At 35.7% G+C, this 25858-nt stretch overlaps 1 protein-coding gene and 1 non-coding gene across 3 annotated transcripts in view; both read left to right on the plus strand.

The window, feature by feature from the left end:
* The window catches only part of KPNA4 (karyopherin subunit alpha 4), a 68126-nt gene extending 51988 nt beyond the window's left edge, over nt 1–16138 (plus strand). For both annotated transcript variants that reach the window (XM_042998385.1, XM_042998386.1), the window contains 6 exons: nt 295–423; nt 1824–1928; nt 6763–6834; nt 8054–8216; nt 10737–10831; nt 14154–16138. In XM_042998385.1, the coding sequence (XP_042854319.1) occupies nt 295–423; nt 1824–1928; nt 6763–6834; nt 8054–8216; nt 10737–10831; nt 14154–14252 (663 nt within the window). In that variant the 3' untranslated portion in view covers nt 14253–16138. The remainder of the gene's footprint in view (nt 1–294; nt 424–1823; nt 1929–6762; nt 6835–8053; nt 8217–10736; nt 10832–14153) is intronic.
* LOC122230892 lies at nt 641–969 on the plus strand. The gene has a single exon (XR_006207959.1).
* Nucleotides 16139–25858: the final 9720 nt, after the last annotated feature.

Below are 25858 nucleotides of genomic sequence, written 5' to 3' on the forward strand. Positions count from 1 at the left end.
CAGCTTTCCTTCAGAAGAGCACTGTGTTTTTGTTTTGTAATTTGTTGAAACACTGAATCAAAAATATAAAGTACTGTCTTCCTGTCTTTATGGCCCTAATTTACTATCCAAAATTATCCTTATTTGTTTGTTGACTGTCTTCTACAATAATGTAAACTCCCTAATCCTGTCTGTCCTAATCACTCCTCTGTTCCTAAATCTGTATCAGACACAACTTGCTCAAAAAGCATAGTTGGCGTGAATGAAAGAATGTATCTTTCATAATAGAACATCTCATTAAATCTTTTGTTGCAGACTGCAGCACTTCGAGCTGTGGGCAACATTGTTACTGGAACTGATGAGCAAACACAAGTAGTTTTGAACTGTGATGCTCTTTCACACTTCCCAGCACTTCTGACACATCCCAAAGAGAAAATTAATAAAGTAAGTATTTTTAAATACTACTTAATAATAATAATGTATAAAGTATCATTAGTTTTCATTTATAAAATTAGGGATTCAGAAGTATCTATAATGATTACTAATATAAAACCATCAGCTAGATATCCAGAGAAGATAGAATATTTTTCTCTTTATATCATGGATCTTTATGATTTTCTGTATATAAAACCGGTAGTAAACAGTGCAGATTTGGCTCTCTTGGAAATGATGAAATAGAGATAATTGGGTGTTGAATGTTGTGTGATTGGAAACTTTTGATATGTAAGTTATTAAGCTTAATATTTTATAGATAATAGAGTGTGTGTGTGTGCCATTTGTGTGTGTGTGTGTGCACTCATGGAGGCTATTGAAAGGGGGCACTGACTGGTGATGCTGATATTGGAGTGCATTTGAGGCTGTTGTAAAAATACATGGGTTGTTGATTACAACGTTGCCGATGATTATAACCCAAGAACAGCTCACCTAAGTAGCCTAGCACCCTAAAATCTCTAACAGGTTCATCAAACATGGCCCTGTGATCTGATCCAAAAGAGCCTACTTCACACTAGCTAATACTAATAGTTTGTGGAGTAAAACTTGTTTCCTAATTTTTAACAGAGAAAATGTTTCCCTTTACATTGATAAATATAATAAATTTATTAAGTTTGATAAATTACCATAATTTTTATAATATCCTATGTAGGATAGGTAGGTAGATATTTTGTGTCTTATTTCATGCTAACTGGTTTTAGTGTCTATTTATTATGTATTAACTTGTGAAACACCTGACTACCATCATCTTGGCAACAGTAGCAGCACTGTAGTGTAAAGGGTGGCACACAAAGATCATTAAGGTGGGCCAATGAAGCAATCAAACATTTGGTGCCACGTTAGCTCTTGAGAGAAATAGCACAGTGAATGACTTACACATAAGTATACTAAAACAACCCACTCTTTCAGCTTTTGGGTCTCCATCATCATGGATAATTGAGAGACTTCCCAACTTTGGCGAGCACTCTCGATCACAATAGAATAGAGAATAAAGCACATTATGTGAGGGGGATGCTAAGTCTCATTTACAGTAGTTTCAGGATTTGTATCTGTATTACAGCTCATCAATTCCTTAGTATTTGTTCAGCCAAGCTTCTTTTGAGTCCTATGTTTGGGAACACTGCTTAAGAATTCTTCAGAAGGGTTAGTTCATTATGAGTTGGATCAGGGCCATAAACAATTTGTCCAAAGAAAATATAGGAGGGGATAGAGGAGTTGAGATTCCTAAAGTTTTTATTATGGAACTCAGTCCATAATAAAATCATTTGGACATTGTAGCAAACATACTGAATTTAGGTCAGATGCAGATTTTAATTTTTAATGAGAAATATTGACGGAGTCTTGTTCTGCAGGAAGCAGTGTGGTTCCTCTCTAACATAACTGCAGGAAATCAGCAGCAGGTTCAAGCAGTAATTGATGCCAATCTTGTACCAATGATAATACATCTTTTGGATAAGGTAAGAAAATCCTCTTGCATGCATCTGGGTAAGAAGAAAAGGGTTTAAATTTAACAGATACACTCTTCTGTTTGTTTAATTAGAACCTATACAGTGGCATGAATAGTATAGTTAAGTAGTATTAACATGAAAACTTTGAACCCATTGATTTTTATATATAAAAGACATTTTTTAGGAACCCCTGACCCTTCTTCTGTATCATTCTTTTACCAAAATTACCATCGTCCTGGGATTTATTAAAAATACATTATTATTACTACTGATGATAATGTTCATGGTCATAATTATTACTGATTATAAATGCTTACATAGTCTCATCACTCTACATATATTACTTCATTTAATACTGTAGCTCCAAACTATGGTATAGACCAATAAATTTGCCCAAAATCAAACAGCAAGTAAGTGTGCTATTTAATTGGATGCTATATCATCTCTCATACTTACTTTAATGTTTGGGAAAGAGACCACAGTCACAGCATGAGGGTTTTTTTCTGAACACTGATCTGTAATTAAAGAGAAGATACCTCTGTCTTCTTTCCCTCCATATTTTCTACAAGCTGATAGTAAAGGCTTAGTTTCCTGTAGACTGGTAGATCAGGTTCAGTGTTTTAGGCAAGGCTTAATGCACTACTCTGTATTTCCTGATGATTCACATCAGAAGACACATACTATTTGTCCTGTATCTCCAGATGTCCTAGATCTCCTGTTCCAGATTGATGAGTGAGCTCAGGTGTTCTCAGCCTACTGCAATTGATTGTTATAAACCTATCCACCAATCTTTTGCCTAGGGGTTTTTAGGTAATCAGTCATTGATGATCATTGCATGGATCCCTTATTTTACAAGGAAATGCAAAATGGTGACATTCTAATTCTATCATTCTTTATGTATTACCTGTGATTTTTCAATAAAAAACTATCAGCTATTGGTTTACTCTAAAATATGTTTCATATAAGAAAGACAAGGTAAATTCTCATTATCACTCAGTTTTTAGAATAACATGGTTCCCTAACAACTTCAAAAGTTGACTAAGGTGGAGTTTTTAGTGTCCTTAGGAAATTACGAATTTATATCTTGTAGTCATTTTTTTTAACAAATTGTCCCTGACCAATGGGAACCTCTTAAATTTAGTGCCTGTGTCTTTTTTACATCTCCTCAGTAGTTTATGAGAGCTTCCTACCTTTGAATATGACATGATTCTCAAGCTTATTTTGTGTATTTTCTGATGTAGACTCTCCAGGATGCCCTTTTAGGTAGCAGATAGTATTTAAGGACCATAGTTCAGGTCCTAAAGATGACCATTGTTATGAGGTTGTCATTGTTTTTAGGCCTGAGTGAACAAAATAGGGGATCAGGGGGTTCTGGGTTTGTTTCTTTGTTGTTGTTGTTGTTGTTGTTTTTAAGTAGAAGATAGGGGTGCCTGAGTGGCTCAGTCAGTGGAGCATGCGATTCTTGATATGAGGGTTGTGAGTTTAAGCCCTACATTGGGCGTCGAGCCTACTTTAAAAAAAAGTAGAAAATATATAGTATTTTTGTGAACATAAGAATTCATAAGAAACGAATCATGAATGAAAGGAAACTATCAGCTGTTACTGGGTATTTAGGGTAAACTGTTTTTATTTTCTCTTCAATTTTATATTTTTATCTCTTTTATGCTGGAATCTTTATAAAAAGATTGCAATAGGGGCGCCTGGGTGGCGCAGTCGGTTAAGCGTCCGACTTCAGCCAGGTCACGATCTCGCGGTCCGTGAGTTCGAGCCCCGCGTCAGGCTCTGGGCTGATGGCTCGGAGCCTGGAGCCTGTTTCCGATTCTGTGTCTCCCTCTCTCTCTGCCCCTCCCCCGTTCATGCTCTGTCCCTCTCTGTCCCAAAAATAAATTTAAAAAAAAAAAAAAAAAAAAAGATTGCAATATATATTGAGATATATAAAATTTATCAAAATAACAAAATCACATTGCCACTAACAATATGACTACTCCACTTCTAAGATTTCTTTGACGGTTTTTTGTCTTTAGGATATTTTCCATCAGTGATGTACTTAAAAGTAATATATCACTTGAAATGATTTTTTGCATGTGTGGCTAAGTCACCAACATGAAATACAATTAGATTATTTCTGTTTTCTTTTGTTTGCAGAGTGGGTCAAGACTCAGTTTATTTTATTTGTTTTAAATCCAAGTTAGTTAACATACAGTATAATAATGATTTCAGGAATAGAATTTAGTGATTATCACTTACATTTAACACCCAATGCTCATCCCATCAAGTGCCCTCCTGAATGTCCATCACCCATTTAACCCCACACACTCCCCCTTCAGCAACTGTCAGTTTGTTTTCTGTATTTTTTGTTCTTTTTTTATTTTGTTCTTTTTTGTTGTTGTTCTCTGTATTGAAGAGTCTGTTATGGTTTGCCACCCTCTTTGTTTTTATCTTACTTTTTCTTCCCTTCCCCTGTGTTCATCTGTTTTATTTTTTAAATTCCACATATGAGTGGAATCATATATTTATCTTTCTCTGCCTGACTAATTTTGCTTAGCATAATAAACTCTAGTTCCATCTGTGTTGTTGCAAATGGCAAGATCTCATTCTTTTTGATAGCCAAGTAGTACTCCATTGTATATATATGCCACATCTTTATCCATTTGTCAAGCACTGGACATTTGTGCTCTTTCCATACTTTGGCTATTGTTGATAGTGCTGCTATAAACACTGGGGTGCATGTGCCCCTTCAAATCACTATTCTTGTATCCTTTGGATAAATACCTAGTAGTGCAATTGCTGGGTCATAGGGTAGTTCTATTTTTAATTTTTTGAGGAATCTCTGTACTGTTTTCCAGAGTGACTGCACCAGTTTGCATTCCCACCAGCAGTGCAAAAGTGTTCCTCTTTATCCACATCCTTGACAACATCTATTGTTTCCTGAGTTGTTAATTTTAGCCATTCTGACAGATGTGAGGCAGTATCTCATTGTGGTTCTAATTTGTATTTCCCTGATGATGATGATGATGAGCATCTTTTCATGTGTCTTGTTATCTATCTGTGTGTTTTTGGAAAATCATCTGTTCATGTTTTTTGCCCATTTCTTCACTGCATTGTTACTTTTCTTTGTTTAGGGTTTTTTTGGTTATATAAAGCAAATGGTTATATAGTTTCCAGGTAAAAAATGTATGCCTTGTTTTAAAAGTACATACACAAAGATCTAATTTCCATTTCTTTCACATACTCTTCCTTCCTTTACAGATAATCATCTTTATTAGCTTTGGGGTTATTCTATTGTTTATTTTTAAATATCAGCAAATTCTTTTGTATTTGCTTATTCCCACCCTTTCTTACACAGATGGTATTGCTTTTTTTTATTAAAAAATGTGTATCCCAGAGATCATTCCCATAGCATTATAAAGAGAGCTTCTTTAATCCTTTTTTATACCTACGTATGATACTCCATTATATGGATGTACTATAATGTATTCAATCACCTTACTATTTTATGATATTTGAGATGTTTCTAAGATTAAGGTTTTTTTTCTTTTTCAGTATTTTACGAGGGAATACTAGAATTACAGATAGACATATATGTAAATTTTGCTGTATAATATTCATCCCTGTCTGTAAAGATTGTACTGTTTTACACTCCTACCACTGACAGATATTTGGATTTTATCGGTCTGATGTATAAAAATAGATGCCCACTGCAACTTTAATTTTTATTCCTCATATTTACATAAGTTTTTTCTTAATTACAAGCATTTTTCCAGATTGCTAGTCTTTTTTTTTTTTTTTTTTTTTTTACGTTTATTTTTGAGAGTGAGAGAGAGAGAGTTTAAGTGGCAGAGGGGCAGAGAAAGAGAGACACAGAATCTGAAGCAGGCTCTAGGCTCTGAGCTGTCAGTGCAGAACCCAATATGGGGCTCAAACTCACAAGTGGCTGGAACTTAGGAACTGCAAGATCATGACCTGAGCCGAAGTCAGACGCATAACCAAATGAGCCACCCGGATGCCCCGCTAGTCTTCTTTATGTTTAATAACTGGTTATTATTCCATTTAGATTTATTGTAATTAGTTATTTCACTGTTGAGAATTTTAGTGGCTTTTACTTTTTGACTAGTATTGCTTCTAATACAATATATAGAAAGATACATAGTATTACTTGGTTTTAAATTATTTTCTTGGTAAATTCTCAAAGGTTCTCACCTATGAGAACTTCATATTATTAAGTATTACTAAGTATATTGCTAAATCATATGTATGACTTGTTAAATGATTTTTAAATATATTTTAATGGTGGACATTATCATTTTTAAAACTGTGTTTAAAAGGATAATTTAACTTGACATTTCTTTGATTAAAGTGAAATGCACATTCCCCTCCCTTTTATCATTGACTTCATTTAATCTAACTGAACAGTAAAATCAAGTCAGTTTGTTGCTAGGAGAGACTGCAAAAGGGAGTCTACATTTGTTTAGGGCAAATTGAGTTGAAAAGCTTTTCTTAAATGAAAATTATGGGGGCACCTGGGTGGCTCAGTCACTTAAGCACCCGCCTTTGGCTCAGTTCATGATCTCCTGGTTCATGAGTTCAAGCCCCTCATTGGCTCCTCTGCTGTCAGCATTGGAGCCTGCTTTGGATCCTCTGTACCCTTCTCTCTCTGCCCCTCCCCTGCTTGTGCATGTACTCTCTCTCTCTCAGAAATAGACATTAAAAAGTTCTTTTAAAAGTTATATATGCATATAGAAAGGCTAGAGGAAAACCTGGGGAAATAAACAGTTGAAAATAATTTCAGACAACATTTTTTCCCAATATCCTAAATTGAAGTTTGTATCCTTTGATTTTACAGGGGGATTTTGGCACTCAGAAAGAAGCTGCTTGGGCCATAAGTAACTTAACAATTAGTGGGAGGAAAGATCAAGTAAGTTCAGCTCTTATTTATTTCTCAAAACTGGTAAAAATAAAACAGTACAGATAATTCTAAGATTTAGATTTCAGTTAAATCCTAATTTAAAATAATAGCAAGGTAACAGGCATTCTGTAATTTTTTTCACCCCATATAAAAGTGTCACCTTGACTTCCTTTAGTTATATTTCATAGATGAGAAGTGTTCTCTTTATACCATCTTAGCCTCTAAGAATTTTCTAATCCATGGTAAGATCAAAGCACATGTAGTCAAGATTTTGGTTTTTTATTTTTAAACAGTATTAGGGAAAAATAGGACTTTTTAGGTTAATAGGGCAGACTGAAACAACTTCACAGATTCTCCTAACAAGTGAACATCAAAAATAAAAAGAAAGCAAACAACAAGAAAAATTTATCAGCAGCAGACAAAGCAAGGAAAGCAGGGAACTAACCAAAACCAAAAAGCTGAGACTAGAAATTAGGGAAAGGAATGTGAGGTGCCTAGGTTGTAAAATTTAAAGTGGCACTCATTCTAGAGTTGTGTGGGTGACAGAGGTTAACATTGTGCCAAACTAGAAGAATAAAATGAGTTTTAAAGGTTTCAGATAAATTTTACAGATAGGTAAAAAGGGTGAATTTAGAGCTGATACACAATAAGCTGGTAATTGTCACAAGTGAGCTGTAGACTGGTGGTGAGCAAGGAATCCAGAGCAGAATATAAGTAATAGTACATGGTAATAACAGCATAACAAAATATAAAATGATTGAAAAATATTGTGAAAATTGAATTGAACCAATTGAATAGTGAATTGAAGGTGGCTATGAGGGCACTAAATGTTGTAGCACTCTCACATTGAATACTCCAACAACAAACGATTGTAGCTTTAAAAAAATCCAGCCTTTTAACAGATTTCATTATTTCCTAATCTTAAAGGAGAGGAAAGGATCTTTGAAGAAAATACTTTTTATGGCATATGTTTCATATGAAGCTGAGTGATTCCTTCATTTTCACTTTTTTTCTAAGTTCAAGAAAAGTAAACACTACATTTAAAAGAGAAGGAATCTAATAATAAAACCATCTAACAATAAAGTCATAAAATAGTCTAATGTAGTCTAACATAACCTGAAAGATGAGGTCATGTTTCCTACTCAAAATTTTAAAGTCAGAATTATTTCAGTGAGATCATTTGGTACACAAAGTTCACTTATTATGTCATGGTGTTTTTATTCTTCAGGTGGCCTATCTAATCCAACAAAATGTTATTCCACCTTTTTGCAACTTGCTGACTGTAAAAGATGCACAAGTTGTGCAAGTAGTACTTGATGGACTAAGTAATATATTAAAAATGGCTGAAGATGAGGCGGAAACCATAGCCAATCTTATAGAAGAATGTGGAGGTAAGTTATAGGCTATTATTTCACATTTTAATGTTCTTTTTGTAACTACTTTTATTTTCTGACTAATGTAGCACTTCTGTATTTTTCTCAGATAATCAAGTAACAGAATAAAGTAAATACTATATTCTATATGTACAGTCCTGCTCAGCTTCTTGCATATGCTTAGGTAATTGAATTGCTGCCATGCATTGAACAGGCACTGTGCTAAGGTACTGGGAAAACAGTGGTAAACAAGACACAGCCCTTGCCCTCAAGGCATGTAGTCTAGTCATGGAGATAAATATGAACTGATTTAATGTGCTAATTACCCTAATAGAAATGTACAACAAAATGAAATACCTTATCCATCCTGGAAGAAGCAGGAAGTGACACCTGAGCTGGATTTTGAGAGATGAATAAGGATTAATAAAGTAAAAAGGGATGAAAGGTGTTCCAGGCAGAGATAACACCATGAGCAAAGTCTGAGGTGAGACCTAGCATTCAGCAAATAATAAGTAGTTCAGTGTTGCTGAATCACAAAGTACGGGGTAGATGGCTGCCTAAAGATGAGGCTGTAGATACAGCCAATCACCAGGCGTCTGCAGTCTTACAGAAGCTCTGTAGCACAGCAGATTCTTTATTCTATAGGTCAGTGGTTCCCAAACGTGACTGTGTGCCAGAGCCACCCAGAATGTAAACAGCATGTCTTAGCTTTCAACTCTTAGAATTGCCATTTAGATAGAACATAGAAGTCTCAAGTGTAGCCATGGAACAAAATGTAAATGTTACCAACGTGGATGAGCATAAAAGGAAAGGGATTTCTGACAAGTGGAGAAGTAAATGAAAGGAGAAGTAAGAGTAGGAGAACCAAATCTTCAGTTTGCTTGGTGTGGAGTTCAGAGGCTTGAAAGTGAATTTAATAAGAAAAGCATGTTTAAAGTTACTAACGTGACAATTAGAGCAACAGAAAAATAATGCCTAACTATCAAGTTAGAAACAGAAGAGGGAGAATAGTGTTAGGGAACCTAATTAGGAAGTTGAGTACCAGAAAAATTAAACATAGTTAAAAAATTTTTTACTACTTTTTTTTTACCATGTAAACATTGTAATTATTAAAAATTTTATTTTTATATATTAAAATTAAAATGTAGATCAGAGCCTTGCCTCCATCACTAGACGTAAGGCCAGGAATCTGTATTTTTAGGCTTCTCCATTGGATTCTGCCCCAGGGTATTACAAGCCATTGAAAGATTTTACCTGGGGGATTGGTATATTTAAATAGAGCATGGATAGCAGGGAGATTGGGACCATTGGAGACAAGAGGCAGGAAGCCCGTTAGGAAAGTATACAGCGGTTGGGCCATAATAAATGATGACATCAAGAAATGGATAGACTTTGAGGTTTTGAGATTTGATGATAGAGTATGGAGGGAAAGGGGAACTTGGGCTTTCTCTCAGATTTCACGTTGTTTATTATCACCAAGTAAGAATACAGTAGATCGAACAATTCAGTTGAGGAGAGGCAAATAACAAATTGTGTTTTGGACATTTTAAGTTTCAAGTACCCATGAAACGTCTGGTGGAATTATCATACAGGTGTTTTAATTCTATGCATCTAAAGCTCAGAAAAGAAATGAAGTTGTAGATTTGCAGGTCCTCACCTATCTTAGTAGCTAAATTTCTTTTCAGATTTTATTTATTTTTTAAGCTTTTATACATAAGCAATCCCCATACTCAACATGAGGCTTGAACCCACAACCCTGGGGTCAAGAGTCACATGCTGTACTGACTGAGCTAGCCAGGCCTCCTAGCTAAATTTTTTTCACTTGGAAGTGCAGGCCCACAAAGTGTGTATAGAGTGAGAAATGAGCCCATAACAGTTTCTCCCTTGTAAGCAATAAAGGAAGAACACTCATGAAAGGGCAATTTCACTTTATTTCAGAAGCCTTAAAATTATTACTCCTGTCAAACAAAACAAGATCCAATTTGCATATCACTTTTTATATATTCTTTTCTGCCTATGATTTAAAAAACTCATTAATGTTTATAGGGAAGCTTCTCCTTAAATACTGTGGTTCATCTTGATCATTTTCTATAATGCTTAACAGATGTCTTAACATTCATATTTATTAATCACCATTATTTTCATTATTTTTATACATGGTCATTATAAAAACTTGACAGAGGCTAGAAAGTAGAGAGAATCTGCTTTTAACTTGTAACGAACAAAAGCAGTCCATGTTGTTATTCCTTATACACATTGGTTATGTAGTATTCTGAATAGAGGTGCCCCTTTGCTTGCTTAAACATTTACATGCGTTTAAACACTCAAGTTGTTAACTTTTTAAGATAAATATGCTGCATCTTTGTGCATAAAACCTTTTTATTTTTAAGATTCACCTTTAGAATAGATTCTTTAAAAATCAGATTTGCAAATCCAAAAATTGAGATTATGTGGTCCCAAGAGTAATGTAATTTTTTGTTGTTGTTGTTACTGAATTTTAAATATTACCGTTGTTTCACTTCATAAAATTTCTTGCAGGACTGGAGAAAATTGAACAGCTTCAAAATCATGAAAATGAAGACATCTACAAGTTGGCCTATGAGATCATTGACCAGTTCTTCTCTTCAGATGATGTATTTAATAATTTTATAGTTTTCTTAGTTTTATGTATAAACATAAATCTAGAAATATAGTAAGCAGGTCATACATGTATATATTTTTTTGGAATGGAATTAAGTATGTAGTAGTAAGGTCACCTCCAGGAACATAAATATTTTAGTATTTTGAAGTCCCTCAGGGGCACCTGGGTGGCTCAGTTGGTTGAGCGTCCGACTTCGGCTCAGGTCATGAACTTGGGGTTCGTGGGTTTGAGCCCCGCATTGGGCTCTGTGCTGACAGCATAGAGTCTGGAGCCTGCTTCAAATTCTGTGTCTCCCTCTCTCTCTGCTCCTCCCCCACTCATGCTCTGTCTCTCTCTCCTTCAAGAAAAAAAATAAAAATAAAAATTTTTTAAGTCCCTCAGGGCATTAAAATGTAGTACTAGTTCTAAGGGCAAAAAAAGATAAGGAATTTTTTTTTTTTTTTTTTTACAAATTTATTGACATTAATAGTTAAAAATAGAATGAAATGTTCTTATTTTGCAGTGATGCTGAAAGGTTTGCTTGTAAAGTATCTTTGTTTTTTTTTTTTTAATCTAATAACTGGAAGTTTGTACCTTTTGACTACCTTCCTCCACTTTTCTCTTCCTCCACCCTCCACCTATGGTAACCACAAGTTTGATCTTTTCTATGAGCTTGTTTTTTGTTTTGTTAGATTCCACATATAAGTTAGAGCATATGATATTTGTCTTTCACTGTCTGATTTATTTAACTTAGCATTAAATGCCCTCAGTGTTAATACATGTTGCTGCAAATAGCAGGGTTTCCTTTTAGTCTGAATAATACTCTGTTGTGTATATATACCACATTTTCTTTTTCCGTTCATCTGTTGATGGACATTTAGATTATTTCCATGCCTTGGCTGTTGTAGATAATGTGCTATGAACATGGGGTGGAGATGTCTTTTTGAGTTAGTGTTTTTGTTTTCTTTGAATATATTCCTAGAAGTGCAATTGCCGAATCATATGGTAGTTTTATTTTTAATTTTGGGGGGAGGGAATCCTCCATACTGTTTTCCATAGTGGCTGTACCAGTTTACAGTCCCACCAACAATGCACAAGGTTTCCCTTTTTCCATATCCACACCAGCGTTTGTTAACTCTTGTCTTTTTTGTGATGGCTGTTTTAATGTCTGTGAGGTAATATCTCATTGTGGTTTTAATTTGCATTACCCTAATTACGAGTGATATTGAGCATCTTTTCATGTATGTGTGTACCTTTTATATTTCTTTTGGAGAAATGTCTGCTCAGGTCTTTTGCCCATTTTTTAATTGGGTTGTCTTTTTGCTACTGAGTTATGATAAGGATTTTTTTTTTAACGCTGGACAAGTCAGAATTTATTTTCACTTGATATCCTTATAGTTAATAGCATAACATGTTTGTAAACAAAGCAGTGACACTAGTATATTCTATAATGTTTATGACAAGAATTAGTTAACCCATACTTAAAGATGTTGTCACTATTATTTTTAGTAGGTGACCAAAAATAAATATGAGGATAGATAAAATGGAAACAATAAATCATTGAGAAAGTTAAGTTACTGTATAATGTAAAGTGTAGTATACAAAAGTATCTTCATTTTGTCAGTATGTGGTAGTTGAAATTAAAGTATTAACTTATTTTCAGTATTGCCTCTTTGGAAAAATAAACCTAAAAGCAGTTATTCCTTTAAAAATTTTAACTAGGGGGCACCTGAGTGGCTCAGTCGGTTAGACATCTGACTTCGGCCTAGATCATGATCCCGCACTTCATGGGTTCTAGCCCCATGTCGAGCTCTGTGCTGACAGCTTGGAGCCTGGAGCCTGCTTCAGATTCTGTCTCCCTCTCTCTGCCCCTCCCCTGCTTGCACTCTGTCTCTCTGTCTCCCAAAAATAAATAAATATTAAAAATAATAAATTAAAAAAATAAATAAAATTTTTAAGAAAATTTTAATTAGATACAGCCACCAGTGGGTTTTTTTTTTTTTGATGATTCTCAACTTTTCAAAGAATAAGTAAGTCATAATACCCCCAACCTTTCCACATTATCAAAAAAAAAAAAAAAAATTCAGTGTTAATGAAACATTTTGTTAAGTATATACGGTTTGAACATTAACCTGACAAAAACAATACTGGGAAAAAAATTTATAGACTATTTACCTACAGATGATCAAGCTAAGTTCTGTTTAGAATGTAATGCCATTTAAATAAATCAGAACTAAAATCCAGAAAAACATACTCTCTTAAGGGTATCTTGTATCACATGTCTTAGAATTGGATTTTTGGAAGTCCTAATTTGCAAATAGATACACACAAGACCTTATGATTTCTAATACCTCAACATGAAGTTACTTGTTACTCTCTTACATTGTGAAAAGAATAATTCAAATCAAATGCGTATTTATAGGAACTGTGCTGTAAATCAGTGATTTTGTGGTATTTCAAAAAGAACCTTTAGCTATAGAGCATATAGAATATTATTTATTCATTATAGCATAGCTATTATTTTACTGTTTTAAGCCCAAAGGTCATTTGTCTCCAATTGCTAGTAGAAAAGTATCTAAAGATTACATTTACTCTGCAAAAGTGACAGCATTAATTTCTCTTTTTTTAATTTTTTATTTAATGTTTGTTTATTTTTGAGAGAGAAGCAGAGAGACAGAGTGTGAGTAGGGGGAGGGCAGAGAGAGAGGGAGACACAGAATGCGAAGCAGGCTCCAGGCTCACAAACTGTGAGATCATGACCTGAGCCGAAGTTGGACACTTAACTGAACCATCCAGGTTCCCCTAATTTTTTTAATTAAGTCATCAACTTTTATCTATTTGCCCAGGTAAAAGAGAAATTATACATCTCAGTTTGAGATATAAAAGACCATCTCTAATTTCTTATATTTCACTCTTTTGGAAGATACCTATCTTGCATATTCTCTTAAGTTCCCTCTCATTTTGATGTCCCTTAAGAAAAAGCCTTTACAAAATATTCACACTTTCTTTTCCTTTTTTTTTTTTTCTTTTTTTAAGTTTATTTATCTTGAGAGAGAGTGTGTGCGCAGGGGAGGGGCAGAGAGAGAATTCCAAGCAGGTTTCGATCCCACGAACCGTGAGATCATGACCTGAGCCGAAATCAAGAGTTGGGCGCTCAACTGACTGAGCCACCCAGACACCCCAAAATGTTTCAGCTTTCTAAAGAGATGGTGGAACAGTGTTCACTCTCCTCATCTTTCTCATACTTTTTTTTATGGGAAATGAGAATATTTCTATAATGCTATTTATATAGCCTTTAAAACTAATTATCACTTGCGTTTTCTCTTTTCCTTTAGATTGATGAAGATCCTAGCCTTGTTCCAGAGGCAATACAAGGTGGAACATTTGGTTTCAATTCATCTGCCAATGTACCAACAGAAGGGTTCCAGTTTTAGAAAGATGTTGTGGAAGTTAGGTACAATGCAGCACTGAGATATATATATATATATACATATATATAAAAAGGTTTGATCCATCAAGCTTGGCTCATGGGATCTGCTGCTGCATTAAATCGGGAAAGAAAATGTGAAGATTTCATTTGGAATCACAGAAAATGCCCAAATGAGGTCAAGATGGCGAGTGGGTGCGAGTGAGAATGAGTGGCAAAATGTAACGAAAACTTTACATGAATGCTTATTTAGGTTGTTCAAAGTAAAAAGGGCTACAGGTCACAGATCTTCCGTGCCTGAGAAGGAACATTGACTTATTCTGTATCAATTGAGGGGAAAGTGCAGTACTGTCATCTTCAAGCCTTGTAAGCATAAAAGAGGATATGATGCCCATATAAGTCAAAGGAAAACGAGCCCAGGCCTTGCTATGAAGCAATGTGTGAATGGACAATGTTGAATGAATGTCTGGCTCAGTGATAGGGAGTCAGGTTCATCTTTCAAATCTAGGGCTCTTCACTCATGAAGCAGACTCCTAGTCCTGGAGTGACTGTGTACGAGAGTATGGTTGTGGTGCTGTATGTGAACGCATGCAAGCTTGATTCGCCTTCAGGGGGCTGATAACAAACCTAGTAAATCATCAAAGTGAGATCATAAGTGTTAATGTACACTGGACATGAAAACAAAGACCGGTTTAGCAGCAGACATTGGTTTACTCTGCAGCCTGTGTTTTCTATTCCCCCTCTTCCCTTTTCCCACCCACCCTCCTTTTTTTTTCTTTTTAGTTTTTATTTACTTTACCTAGTATGGCTTTTTAGTTGCTTCTCAAGTCAGAAAACTTTTCAGGAAGGTTTCCCTGTGCATTTGCACCAGATGAATGTTTGATGCTATGAAAAGCTTTCCATATCATCAAAACTAATTTGTGTAGATTTTTGCATGAAAAAAATCATAAATTTCCCTCAAAATAGACTGTGTTGCAGTACACAAGTTACCATAATAGTATAAAACAGTAAAATGTGCTTTAAAAAGCCATCCTTTTCATTTTCAGAGATAACATAAAGATCTTTGCATGAGGTAAATCTACAGCATAGTTCATTTTTAGATTTTGTTGAGTCCTGTAAAGAAGAAGAAGAAAAAAGTTTCAGTTGTGGTAGAATACCGTGCTGTGTTTAAATGTTACTTGTTTTCAAACTTTGTTTTCTATGAAAATGATATGGAAACTTCTAAAATGGAATTTGGTGCATATGTACTGCTGAATAAAGACCGATGAAGAGGTTTGAGTAGATGTACAAATCAAGTAATGGTTTGAACACCTTTAATAATATGCCTAATCTGTTCAATTGTTTTAGAATCTTTTTATCTTAGATGTAGGCAGCCATGAACAATCTATTTTGAGCCACTTTAGGGAGAAAACTTTGTATTTTTAAAACTTGCATAAAAGTTATGCAAGTGGTTTTTATAAATTGGAATAATACCTCAGTTTTGAGGTTATGCACACTAAATTAAATGTGACATAAATTAATTTGTACAAAAAGAACTCTTTATAAGGTGGCTCATTGTAGGAAATCCTGTGCCTTCCCCTTTGAGCACAAGTGTTGCATGAACAACAGTTTGCTATAAGAAACATACCAGATTAGCCACCATTAGCATCTATATCTACTTTGTGTTTAAAAATCAACTGGTAATTCTGAAACACTGTAGAATGGATAAAAATTATTTTGTGATCATAACTCTTTGTTGAACTAGAGTATTTTTGCAGCATTCCTTGTCATCAGAAACATGGTTAAAGTTTAAAACTAGAAGCAGCAGAAAACTAGCTTGTAAAATTTATCCAAGTAGAATGCAGGCTAGGCTGTCTTGGGGAAATAAACATTAAAACTTAAAGCAATGTTTTACATGGGGTGTGTGTGTGTGCTGTTTGGATTTTTTATATTACATATATATTAATGTAAAGTTAAGAGTATAACTGATTGGCTTGTTTTAGATTGTCCTTAAGCTTTTGACCTAGAACCAGAATAACAGAAGAAATGTCTTTAAGTACAGACTTAGTAATATTCTAACCCGCTGGATTTGTTCAGGTGACACTATCTTTGCTTCTGCTGTCCAACCCAAGATTTTGACCTTTCTTCATTCTTCCAGCAAAACGGACTGAGAAAGACAGCTTGAACTGTATTTTACATAATACTCTTAACTTCAACACGTGGCTCCAAATGGCAGATTACATACAAAGCTTGTTTTTTACAGAAGGCTTAAATTAACAAAAGGTGAACATAACGGTATTGTGTATCATCCATGTTTCTTAGTAAGCAAAAATCTGGCTCAGAGTAAGCCAGTAAAGTTATAAGAAGCCAAATGATTTTATAAAATAGTTATTTCTATAATACCTCCTAGTTGTGGATGATATCAACATCTGAATACAAGGGCTACCTGATGACCTAAATATTTCATTTCTACCTATGGTCTCATATAGGACATTGATTTTCTAATAGAATTCTTGGAAGGATTTTTCAGGGTCTGAAATTTGTTTCAGCACAGTTAACAGTTCACCACAGTTTATGAATTTAAACACAACTCTTTGGGGCACCTGGGTGGCTCAGTTGGTTAAGCATCTGACTTTGGCTCAGGTCATCATCTCACGGTTCATGAGTTCAAGCCCCTCATCAGGCTCTCAGCTGTCATCACAGAGCCTGCTTTAGCTCCTCTGTCCCCCTTTCTCTCTGCCTCTCCCCTGCTTGCGCTCTCAAAAATAAATAAACATTAAAAAAACGTAAACACAACTCTTTGTTTTATTCTCTACTGATTCCTTTTTAACATAGAGCGTTATTTATGGTGAGGGGAAAAAATGGACTAATGGACTAAGCCCTAACGTTCTTGACTTCTTACATCTTAAACTGCCTTTTGGAGCATTGAGCCCATCTCATAAAATAAGAATATTCTATTACAGAAGTGTGAGTAGCCCTACTCTAAAATATATCTTTAAAGATATTTTTTCCTTTCTGTTTTGTGTTCTGATGGAATTAGTACTTTCCACATTACTCTGAACCAAAACCAGGCATTTTGTATAACTAAAATTATTGACTAATGATTAAAAATACCCTGGAAGACCGTTTAACTCTTAGTTTAGGCTTACCTGGTAACTGCATTTCATAGGTTTTTTGTTTCTTTAAAGGTATCCTTACATTGTAAAATGATGGGGTTAATTGTAACATCAATGTAATTTGTGGAACACCCTATTTGCATTCTCCATTGCCTCATTTCCCTCAAGAAAAAGGAGAAATTAAGCTTTGTATTTTAAGAGAAGTGATATATATTCTTTTGCTCTATAACAAATTATTACACATTTCTGGCTTCAACCAACATGTATTTATTATTTCACAGTTTCCACACGCTGGGAGCCCAGGTACAGCTTAGCTAGATCCTGTGCTCAAGGCTTTACGAGGCTGCAAAGTGTCAGCCAGAGCCACAGCCTCAAGGTTGGGGGTCCTGTTCCATGCTTATATGGCAGAATCCATTTCATTTCAGCTGTGGAACTCAGCAGCTTGCTACTTCAAGGTCTGCAGGAGAATCTGATTTCAGAGCAGGCCCTAACCCCCCTTTTAAAGGGTTCACCTGATTAAGTCAGGCTTATCCGGGGTAATCTCCCTTTTGATCTCAGAGCCAAACTGATTAATGCCTAAATTACACCTGCAAAATCCTTTCCCTTTTGCTCTATGCTGCAACCTATAACATCCATCATACTCACAGATTCTGCCCCACTTGAAGGAAGGGGATTATAAAGTATGTGCACCAGGGAATCTTGGGAGCCGTCTTAGAGTTCTGCCTACCACAAAGGACTATCAGTCTTTAGACCCTGGAACAATTTGGAAGTGATCCCCCTAATATATTGCAAGTTTGGTTTGGGACCACCTATTGGAATTGAATGAAAACTCTGGACCAGCTTACTCCCAAATGCAGAAGCTAACAGCTTTTTAGGGAGTCTGTAGGAGTCCATGAATTTCAGAGTATAAATGAATGATCTTAGTGCGCACCCCCCCCCCCCCCCATTTTAAATGATTGCCAAGAGTCCCACAGCTACTAAGGGCTAGATGAAAGCTTTATCTCAATTCCCTTGTCATTAGAAGCTGCACTTCAGCCATTGTTCTAAGTTCATTTAAATTTGTAAACCAATGCATAAAATGATGCAGCTTTTTCTAACTTTTGAGGAATGGCTAACACTTGTAAAAGCTTGAGTATGAATTTTGAAATTATTTTGAGTTTTCAAAACAACTTTCCATTGTAGATATTAAGGAGGTGAACTAGAAACAGACCAACCTACCTTGAATCAAAGGCAGTCACAAGTAACTTTTGAGGTTTGGTGAATTATTCACCTAAGTATAAAAGTTAACATCATAGGTATAAAGGTTGAATTGACTATTTTGAAGGTCAGGGAATCTGGTAAATTTTTGTACCTCTTCTTGATTATTTTACCAATAGGCAAAATCCATTAAATATCAGCCAGTAATTTAATACTGACTAGGAAAGAAAAATTTGCCCAGATGTTTGTTTCAGTATTCCCAAACTAGCAAATCCATACCTAGCCAACTTGACATTTTGAACATTTAAAGGAGAAAACTTCCTTTTAATAAACACATTGGACCACCTAACTGGCTCAGTTGGTGGAGTATACAGCTCTGGATCTTGAGGTCATGAGTTCAGGCCCCATATTGGGTGTAGAGATTACTTAGCAATAAAAGAGGAGTGCCTGGGTGGCTCAGTCGGTTGAGTGACTTCTGCTCAGGTCATGGGTTTGAACCCTGCATCTGGCTCTGTGCTGACAGCTCAGAACCTGGAGCCTCCTTCAGATTCTGTCTCCCTCTGTCTCTGCCCCTACCCCACTTGAGCTCTGTCTCTCAAGAATAAATAAACATTAGGAAAATTTTTTTACATAAGAGACCCATACTTTAAAAAATTTAAAAGTTTACCTACAAACTTTTTTTCAAACACATTAATAAAATGTTTTTTAATATAAGTACAGTAATAAAAGTTTAGATGCCTTTAAGCAAAATTAAGGTGCACGTTGACAGCCTTAAAATCCAAATTCCTAAATTGAAGGAAGATGAAAAACAGATTTGTCAAGTCTGTATTCCAGTGTGACAAGAAGCAACTGTGGGCTATCGTGTCAAGTATCAACAATGACAGAGAAGATAGATTTAGTATTTTTTCCCTAAGACCTAACCTAGCATTTCCATTAATTTTTAATACTCCCTTTAAATTCAGGCCCCTTAGGTGACAAATTTGGTTCAGAATGTCCATGTTAAGTTGTACTGTTTATAAAACTGACAGCTGCTAACGTGAATAAGGGCAGCAGAATGTGAAAATTACTGCCCTACAAATTCTTTCTGATCTGCCTCTCACCAGAGGACTGCACTAGTCCCTTATCATTGCTTGTATTTTTACCCCAGTTTCTCCCTTCTCTCCATGAATTTTTTATCCTTCAGTTCTAAATATGGTCCTTATTCCAGGTTATTTAGCTTTTCCAGACTATCAATTCTTCCAGTTTTATTCTTTATGAAGACATTTTTTACAACATTTTCCACTTTAGTTTTTCTTTCTGTTATTCTTCAAAGCATGAATCTTACTTTCCCTGCCCATGTCTTAACTTCTGTTTTGTGTAGCTGATGGATTCTTTGTTACTCTCTAACTTTATCTGAGATTTCCCATCTATTTTTTCTCCAAACAACTGTTAAAAATGTCTAATAGTCTGCTTAAATCTGTATCCTTTTTGTGATGCCGTTAATCTCCAGTTACCTGCCCTGCCCTCCAGATAATTAATTCAACATCCTGTCTTCTCCATTCCATTCCTCTGTTTCTGAGCCTTGTGAGCCATCTTTCCCCCACCCTTTGTACATAGTTACCTTTTTGCTCTTTTGACGTACTATCAATGCTAAATATCCAACTCTTGGACTCAGGAGGATTTTTCTTTAAAAAACAAAAACAAACCCTCCCCATCTTGGCTCATAATTGTGGGATTGGGAAGGAATCAATATAGGCTTATTTTGACTTGCTGTATTACCACACTTCTCTTGTTTTTTACAAGTCATCCCCCTGTTCAACTCATTAACACAAAACTTACCTATTGTAGGTATTTTCTACCTCCAGTTCCCTTTGTACTTGCCACTGTGCTCCTCCATAAACAGTTAACACTCTGCCTCAAATCAAGTAGCTCCCAGTGCAGTCACCCTTGTCACTATATAACTGGTGCTGAAAAACTGGTTTTTATTATTTTTTGAGAAAGAATGTGAAAAAGGGTCAGAGAGAAAGGGAGAGAATCCCAAGCAGGCTCCACACTGTCAGTGTGGAGCTCATCGTGGGGCTCAAACCCATGAACGGCGAGATCATGACCTGAACCAAAACCAAGAGTCAGAGACGCTCAACAATCTGAGCCACCCAGGCGCACTGGAACTGGTTTTTACGTCCTTTCCCCCCACTTTGAACCTATTTAAAATGGTTAGGACTGCTGTTAAGGTACTTAGATTTAGTAACTTCATTCCAGTCTGAGTCAACTAGTGCTCAGAAGTGCTAAGAGAACTGAAAAGTCTGTTTTCCTGTTCTCTCTATCCCCATATCCCTCATTTTGCAATTCTGCCCAGCTGCAGAGAGGCAGCAGGTAGGAAGTGCCTTGTTTGCATCCTGGTTTTTCTCAACTCCACTCTTTGTATCTTGAATTTTCCAGATCTCTGTCTTCTTCAGGAAGCCAAGTATGTCCAGTACCATCTACTACCCTTGCCATCTCCATCAACTTATTTTGCGGTTATGTGCCTTACATTTATGGTGATTTTTCAGTCTGTAGAGACTATCAGTCATTGCTCTTATCACATCTGCATTTCTCCATCTTTCTTTCCACTAGATTGTACGTTTCTTAAGGGGGAGGTCTGCATATAAACAAAGCTCTGTAAACCCCATGAAAGTGTCATGAGTTCTATGGGGACTCAATAAAGGTTTGCAGTAATAATGATGCATCCTCTCTGATAAACTGATTGTAGGGACTACTTCTAAAAATCAGTCTTTGATTGGAATTTAAAAATTTGCCTCATTGCACCAGAGGTTTAGAATGCTTCCTATCAGAAGGAAAGATATTTCATCCCTTGCCAGATGAATGGTCATTTTAAAATTTCCTTTTCTTCATTTTTGATGTTATACCCAATATCAGATCTGGATATCTGACACTCATAAGATAGTGAAATGGATCTTCATGGGGTTTTCAAATAACAGTTTTACATACTATGAAGCAGAGGCAACCTACTATCTAATACTATTGATGCAATTAATGTTTTTAAACATGTATTTTGTTGAAATAACTTTGCATCATATCAGTAGGTGTTTTACAAAGAAACTATCCAAATCATAAAGGTAAGTGATTGCTATCTTAGTCGATCTGTAGTACAAAATTATTAAAATGCTTTTTTGGTTGTTGCGCTGCTCATTGATTAAAATAATTACATAGGCTTTCTTCTGCCTGAATAGCAATTACACAAATTTTGGTTGCTAGAAATAATTAGGAGCAAGCACAAGGAACTCCCTCAATTTTGTCTAATCCCAATCTTAATCTAAACAAGTCTGATAATCCCTGGTTTTTACTCGGTTTTTTACTGCTATAGTAGAGGCCTTTGGTACAAATTCAGACCTTGGCACATTTGATAATCTGGCTTCAAATCCCAGCTCTGCCTCTGAATTTTTGTGGGACCTTGCAAACTTATCTCTATGTTCCTATTCATCTGAAAAATGGAAAGTAATCCTAATGCCTACCTCAGTGGGTTATTTTATAGCCTGAAGGAGTTAATGTATGTAAAGCACTTAGAATATTCTAGGTAAATAAATAATAGGTACTCATAGCAGCTAGGGAAAATTTCCTTCAAGTTTTACTTCAAATAAAGGCAGAAGCTTTATTCATTTTTATATTTGACAAATATCTGGGAGCCCACATTGGATTAGGCCTTAAATCAGGAGCTAGAGATACAAAGCCAATTAAAATGTAGCACTTGTTCAGGGTTTATGGGGAGAGAGACAGTCATAACCAGATAAAAAGTAAGTACAATGATAGATGTACATGATACTTTTGTTAGACCCCACTGTTTTGGGACTGTATCAGAGTGTTGGATGGAGCACACAAAAAATTAGGCTTAGTATCTCTAGATTCAGTATCTCCAACTTCAGACTTTCTTTACCTATTTAGACATAATTTTTTTGCAAACCCTCAACCCCCACTTCCTCATTCTTAGTAGATGTCTTTTCCTATTTCGGTGGGGAGAGATTGCAAAGAGAACTATATGGGAGGAGGAACTGCTCAGCTCACTTCCAGCTTAGAAATCCACATATATAACTCATCCACTCCTTTGTGCTCCATTTAAGAAGATATCTTTCCTCATAACCATGGCAGTCCTATTGTCTTAAATTCTATTTCTTACTACTTCTCAGGAATCCCACACTATGCATTAAGGCTTTTCTCTTTTTTCTATTCAACTATTCCCCTTCAGTGTGATTCTATTAACATTTGAACATGCTCAATTACTTCCTATCTTAAAATGCAAGTGAAGCACTCCCCTTCCAGCTCCCACCCCATCCTCTCCTTAACATCAGAACCAAAGTTCTGTCTTGAGGAGTTTGCTTGCTCCCTCCAATTGCTCAAGTCTCATTCACTTCTCAACCCATTACAATCTTGTTTGCCCCATCACTCTATAAAGCCCTTGAAAAATCGCCAGTGCCAACATTTCACTAAATTAAATGAACATTTTTTTCTCTTTAACTTGGCTCAGAAACATTAGACACTTGACCACTAAATCTCACAATATCTCATTGTTTTTCTTCTTTGGTCATTGCCACCTCCTTTTCTCATGTCACCCCAGACGCCTACCCAGCATTTTGTCTCCTTTCTAGCACATTCTTCTTCCTGGTAATTAAATGTTTAAAGGGTTCATTCTTGACCCAAATTCTTTTCTCACATTAAACTCCCCTTAATCAATCAAAATGGTCACACTTAAACCATCATCTGTGAGTGACATGCCATTAATCCTCAAGTTAGCATCTGCTTTCTCTGAAATCTCCATACTGCCTCCTTGTTCCCATTGTATAGTCTTTTCTTCTTTGTTGAAGGTTAATTGACCATATATATAATTGTGGTTCATTTCTGGGTTTTCTATTCCATTGATGTATGTGTATATTTTCATGCCAGCCAATACCATACTGTTTTGATTACTACAGCTTTGCAATATAAGTTGAAGTCTGGAGTAGTGATACCTCCAGTTTTGTTTTTCTTTTTCAAGATTGCTTTAGCCTTTTGGGTTCTTCTTTGGTTCCATACAAATTTTAGGATTGTTTATTCTAGTTCTGTGAAAAATGCTGTTGGTATTTTGATAGGGATTGCACTAAATCTGTAGATTGCTTTGGGTAGTATAGATATTTTAACAATATTTATTCTTCCAATCCATAAGCATGGAATGTCTTTTCATTTCTTTGTGTCATCTTGAATTTCTTTCATCATTGTTTTATAGTTTTCAGAGTACAGGTTTTTCACTTTGGTTAAGTTTATTCTTAGATTATTTTATTATTTTGGGTGCAATTCTAAATGGAATTGTTTTCTCAATTTCATTTTCTGCTGCTTCATTATTAGTGTATAGGAATGCAACAAATTTTTTCACATTGATTTTGTATCCTGCAACTTTACTGAATTCATTTATCAGTTCTAATAGTTTTGGGGTGGAGGTTTTCTATATATAATATGTCATCTGCAAATAGTGAAAGTTTTCCTTCTTCCATACCAATTTGAATGTCTTTTACTTCTTCTTCTTGTCTAATTGCTGTGGCTAGGATTCCAGTACTATGTTGAATAAAAGTTGTGAGAGTGTACATCCTTGTCTTGTTCCTGAACTTAGGGGGAAAACCTCTCAGTTTTTCCCCATTGAGTGTGATGTTTGCTATGGATTTTTCATATATGGACTTTATTATGTTGAGTTATGTTCCCTCTGGATCTAACTTTGTTGTGGGTTTTTATCATGAATGGATGTTGTACGTTGTCAAATGCTTATTCCACATTTATTGAAATAATCACATGGTTTTATCCTTTCTCTTATTGATGTGATGCATCGTACTCATTGATTTGTTTGTTTTAGTTTATATATTTATTTGAGAGAGACAGAGACCATGCAAGTGGAGGAGGGGCAGAGAGGAAGGGAGAGCGAGACTCCCAAGCAGGCTCTGCACTGTCAGCACGGAGCCCAAGTGGGGCTCGAACCCACAAAGCCCTGAAATCATGACCTTAGCTAGAACTAAGAGCTGGGCATTTAACCAACTGAGCTACCCAGGTGCCCCCATACTCATTGATTTGTGAATATTAAACCACCCTTGTAAAACAAAGCAAAACAAAAAATGCCCTTGCATCCCAAGGATAACTCCCACTTGATTGTGGTGAATGATTTTTTAATGTATTGTTGGATTCGCTTTCTTGGTATTTTGTTGAGGATTTTTGCATCTATGTTCATCAGAGATATTGTCTGTAATTCTCTCTCTCTGTCTCTCTCTCTCTCTCTCTTTTTATGGTGTCTTTGTCTGGTTTTGGTATCAGTATGATACCAGCCTTATGGAGTAAATTCGGAAGTTTTCCTTCTGTTTTTTGGAATAGTTTGAGAATAGGCATTAACTCTTTAAATGTTTGGTAGAATTTACCTGTGAAGCTGTCTGCTTCTGGACTTTTTGTTTGTTGGGGGTTTTTTGATTATTGATTCAATTTCATTGCTGATAATCAGTGTGTTCAAATTTTCTATTTCTTCTTGCTTAATTTTTGGTAGGATATATGTTTCTAGGAATTTATCCATTTCTTCTGGGTTGTCCAGTTCGTTGGCATGTAATTTTTCCTAATATTCTCGTTCAAGGTCCTTGCATCAAACAGTTAGTCAAGGTGTGAATGCAAAGGAAAAGTTCTTGAAGGAAATTGAAAGTGCTACTCTAGTGAAAGCACAAATGATAAGAAAGCAAAACAGCCTTATTTTGAGATGGAGAAAGTTTTAGTCATCTGGGTATGAGATCAAACCAGCCACAACATTCTCTTAAGTCAAAACCTATCCAGAGCAAGACCCTAACTCCCTTTAGTGCCCTGAAGGCTGAGAGAAATGAGGAAGCTACAGAAGAAAAGCTTATGCTAACAAAGGCTGGCTCATGAGTGTTAAGGAAAGAAGCATCTCCACTACATAAAAGTGCAAGATGAAGCAGCAAGTGCTGATGTAGAAGCTACAGCCTATTATCCAGAAGATCTAGCTAAGGTCAGTAGTAAAAGTGGCGACAGTGAACAACAGATTTTCAATACAGATGGGAATTCTATGGGAAGAAGAATTCTATGGAAAGAAGATGCGATCTAGGACTTTCATTGCTAGAAAGAAGTCCATGCCTGGCTTCAAAACTTCAATGGACAGGTTGACTCTCTTGTTAGGGGCTAATGCAGCTGGTGACTTTAAGTTTAAGCTAGTGCTCATTGGCGATTCCGAAAATCCTGGGGCCCTTAAGGATCCTGTTAAATCTACTCTGCTTGTGCTCTATAAATGGAAAAACAAAGCCTAGATGACCAAACATCTGGTTACATTGTGGTT

Source organism: Panthera tigris, chromosome C2 (genome assembly GCF_018350195.1).
Source record: "Panthera tigris isolate Pti1 chromosome C2, P.tigris_Pti1_mat1.1, whole genome shotgun sequence".
In the NCBI taxonomy this organism is placed as follows: domain Eukaryota; kingdom Metazoa; phylum Chordata; class Mammalia; order Carnivora; family Felidae; genus Panthera; species Panthera tigris.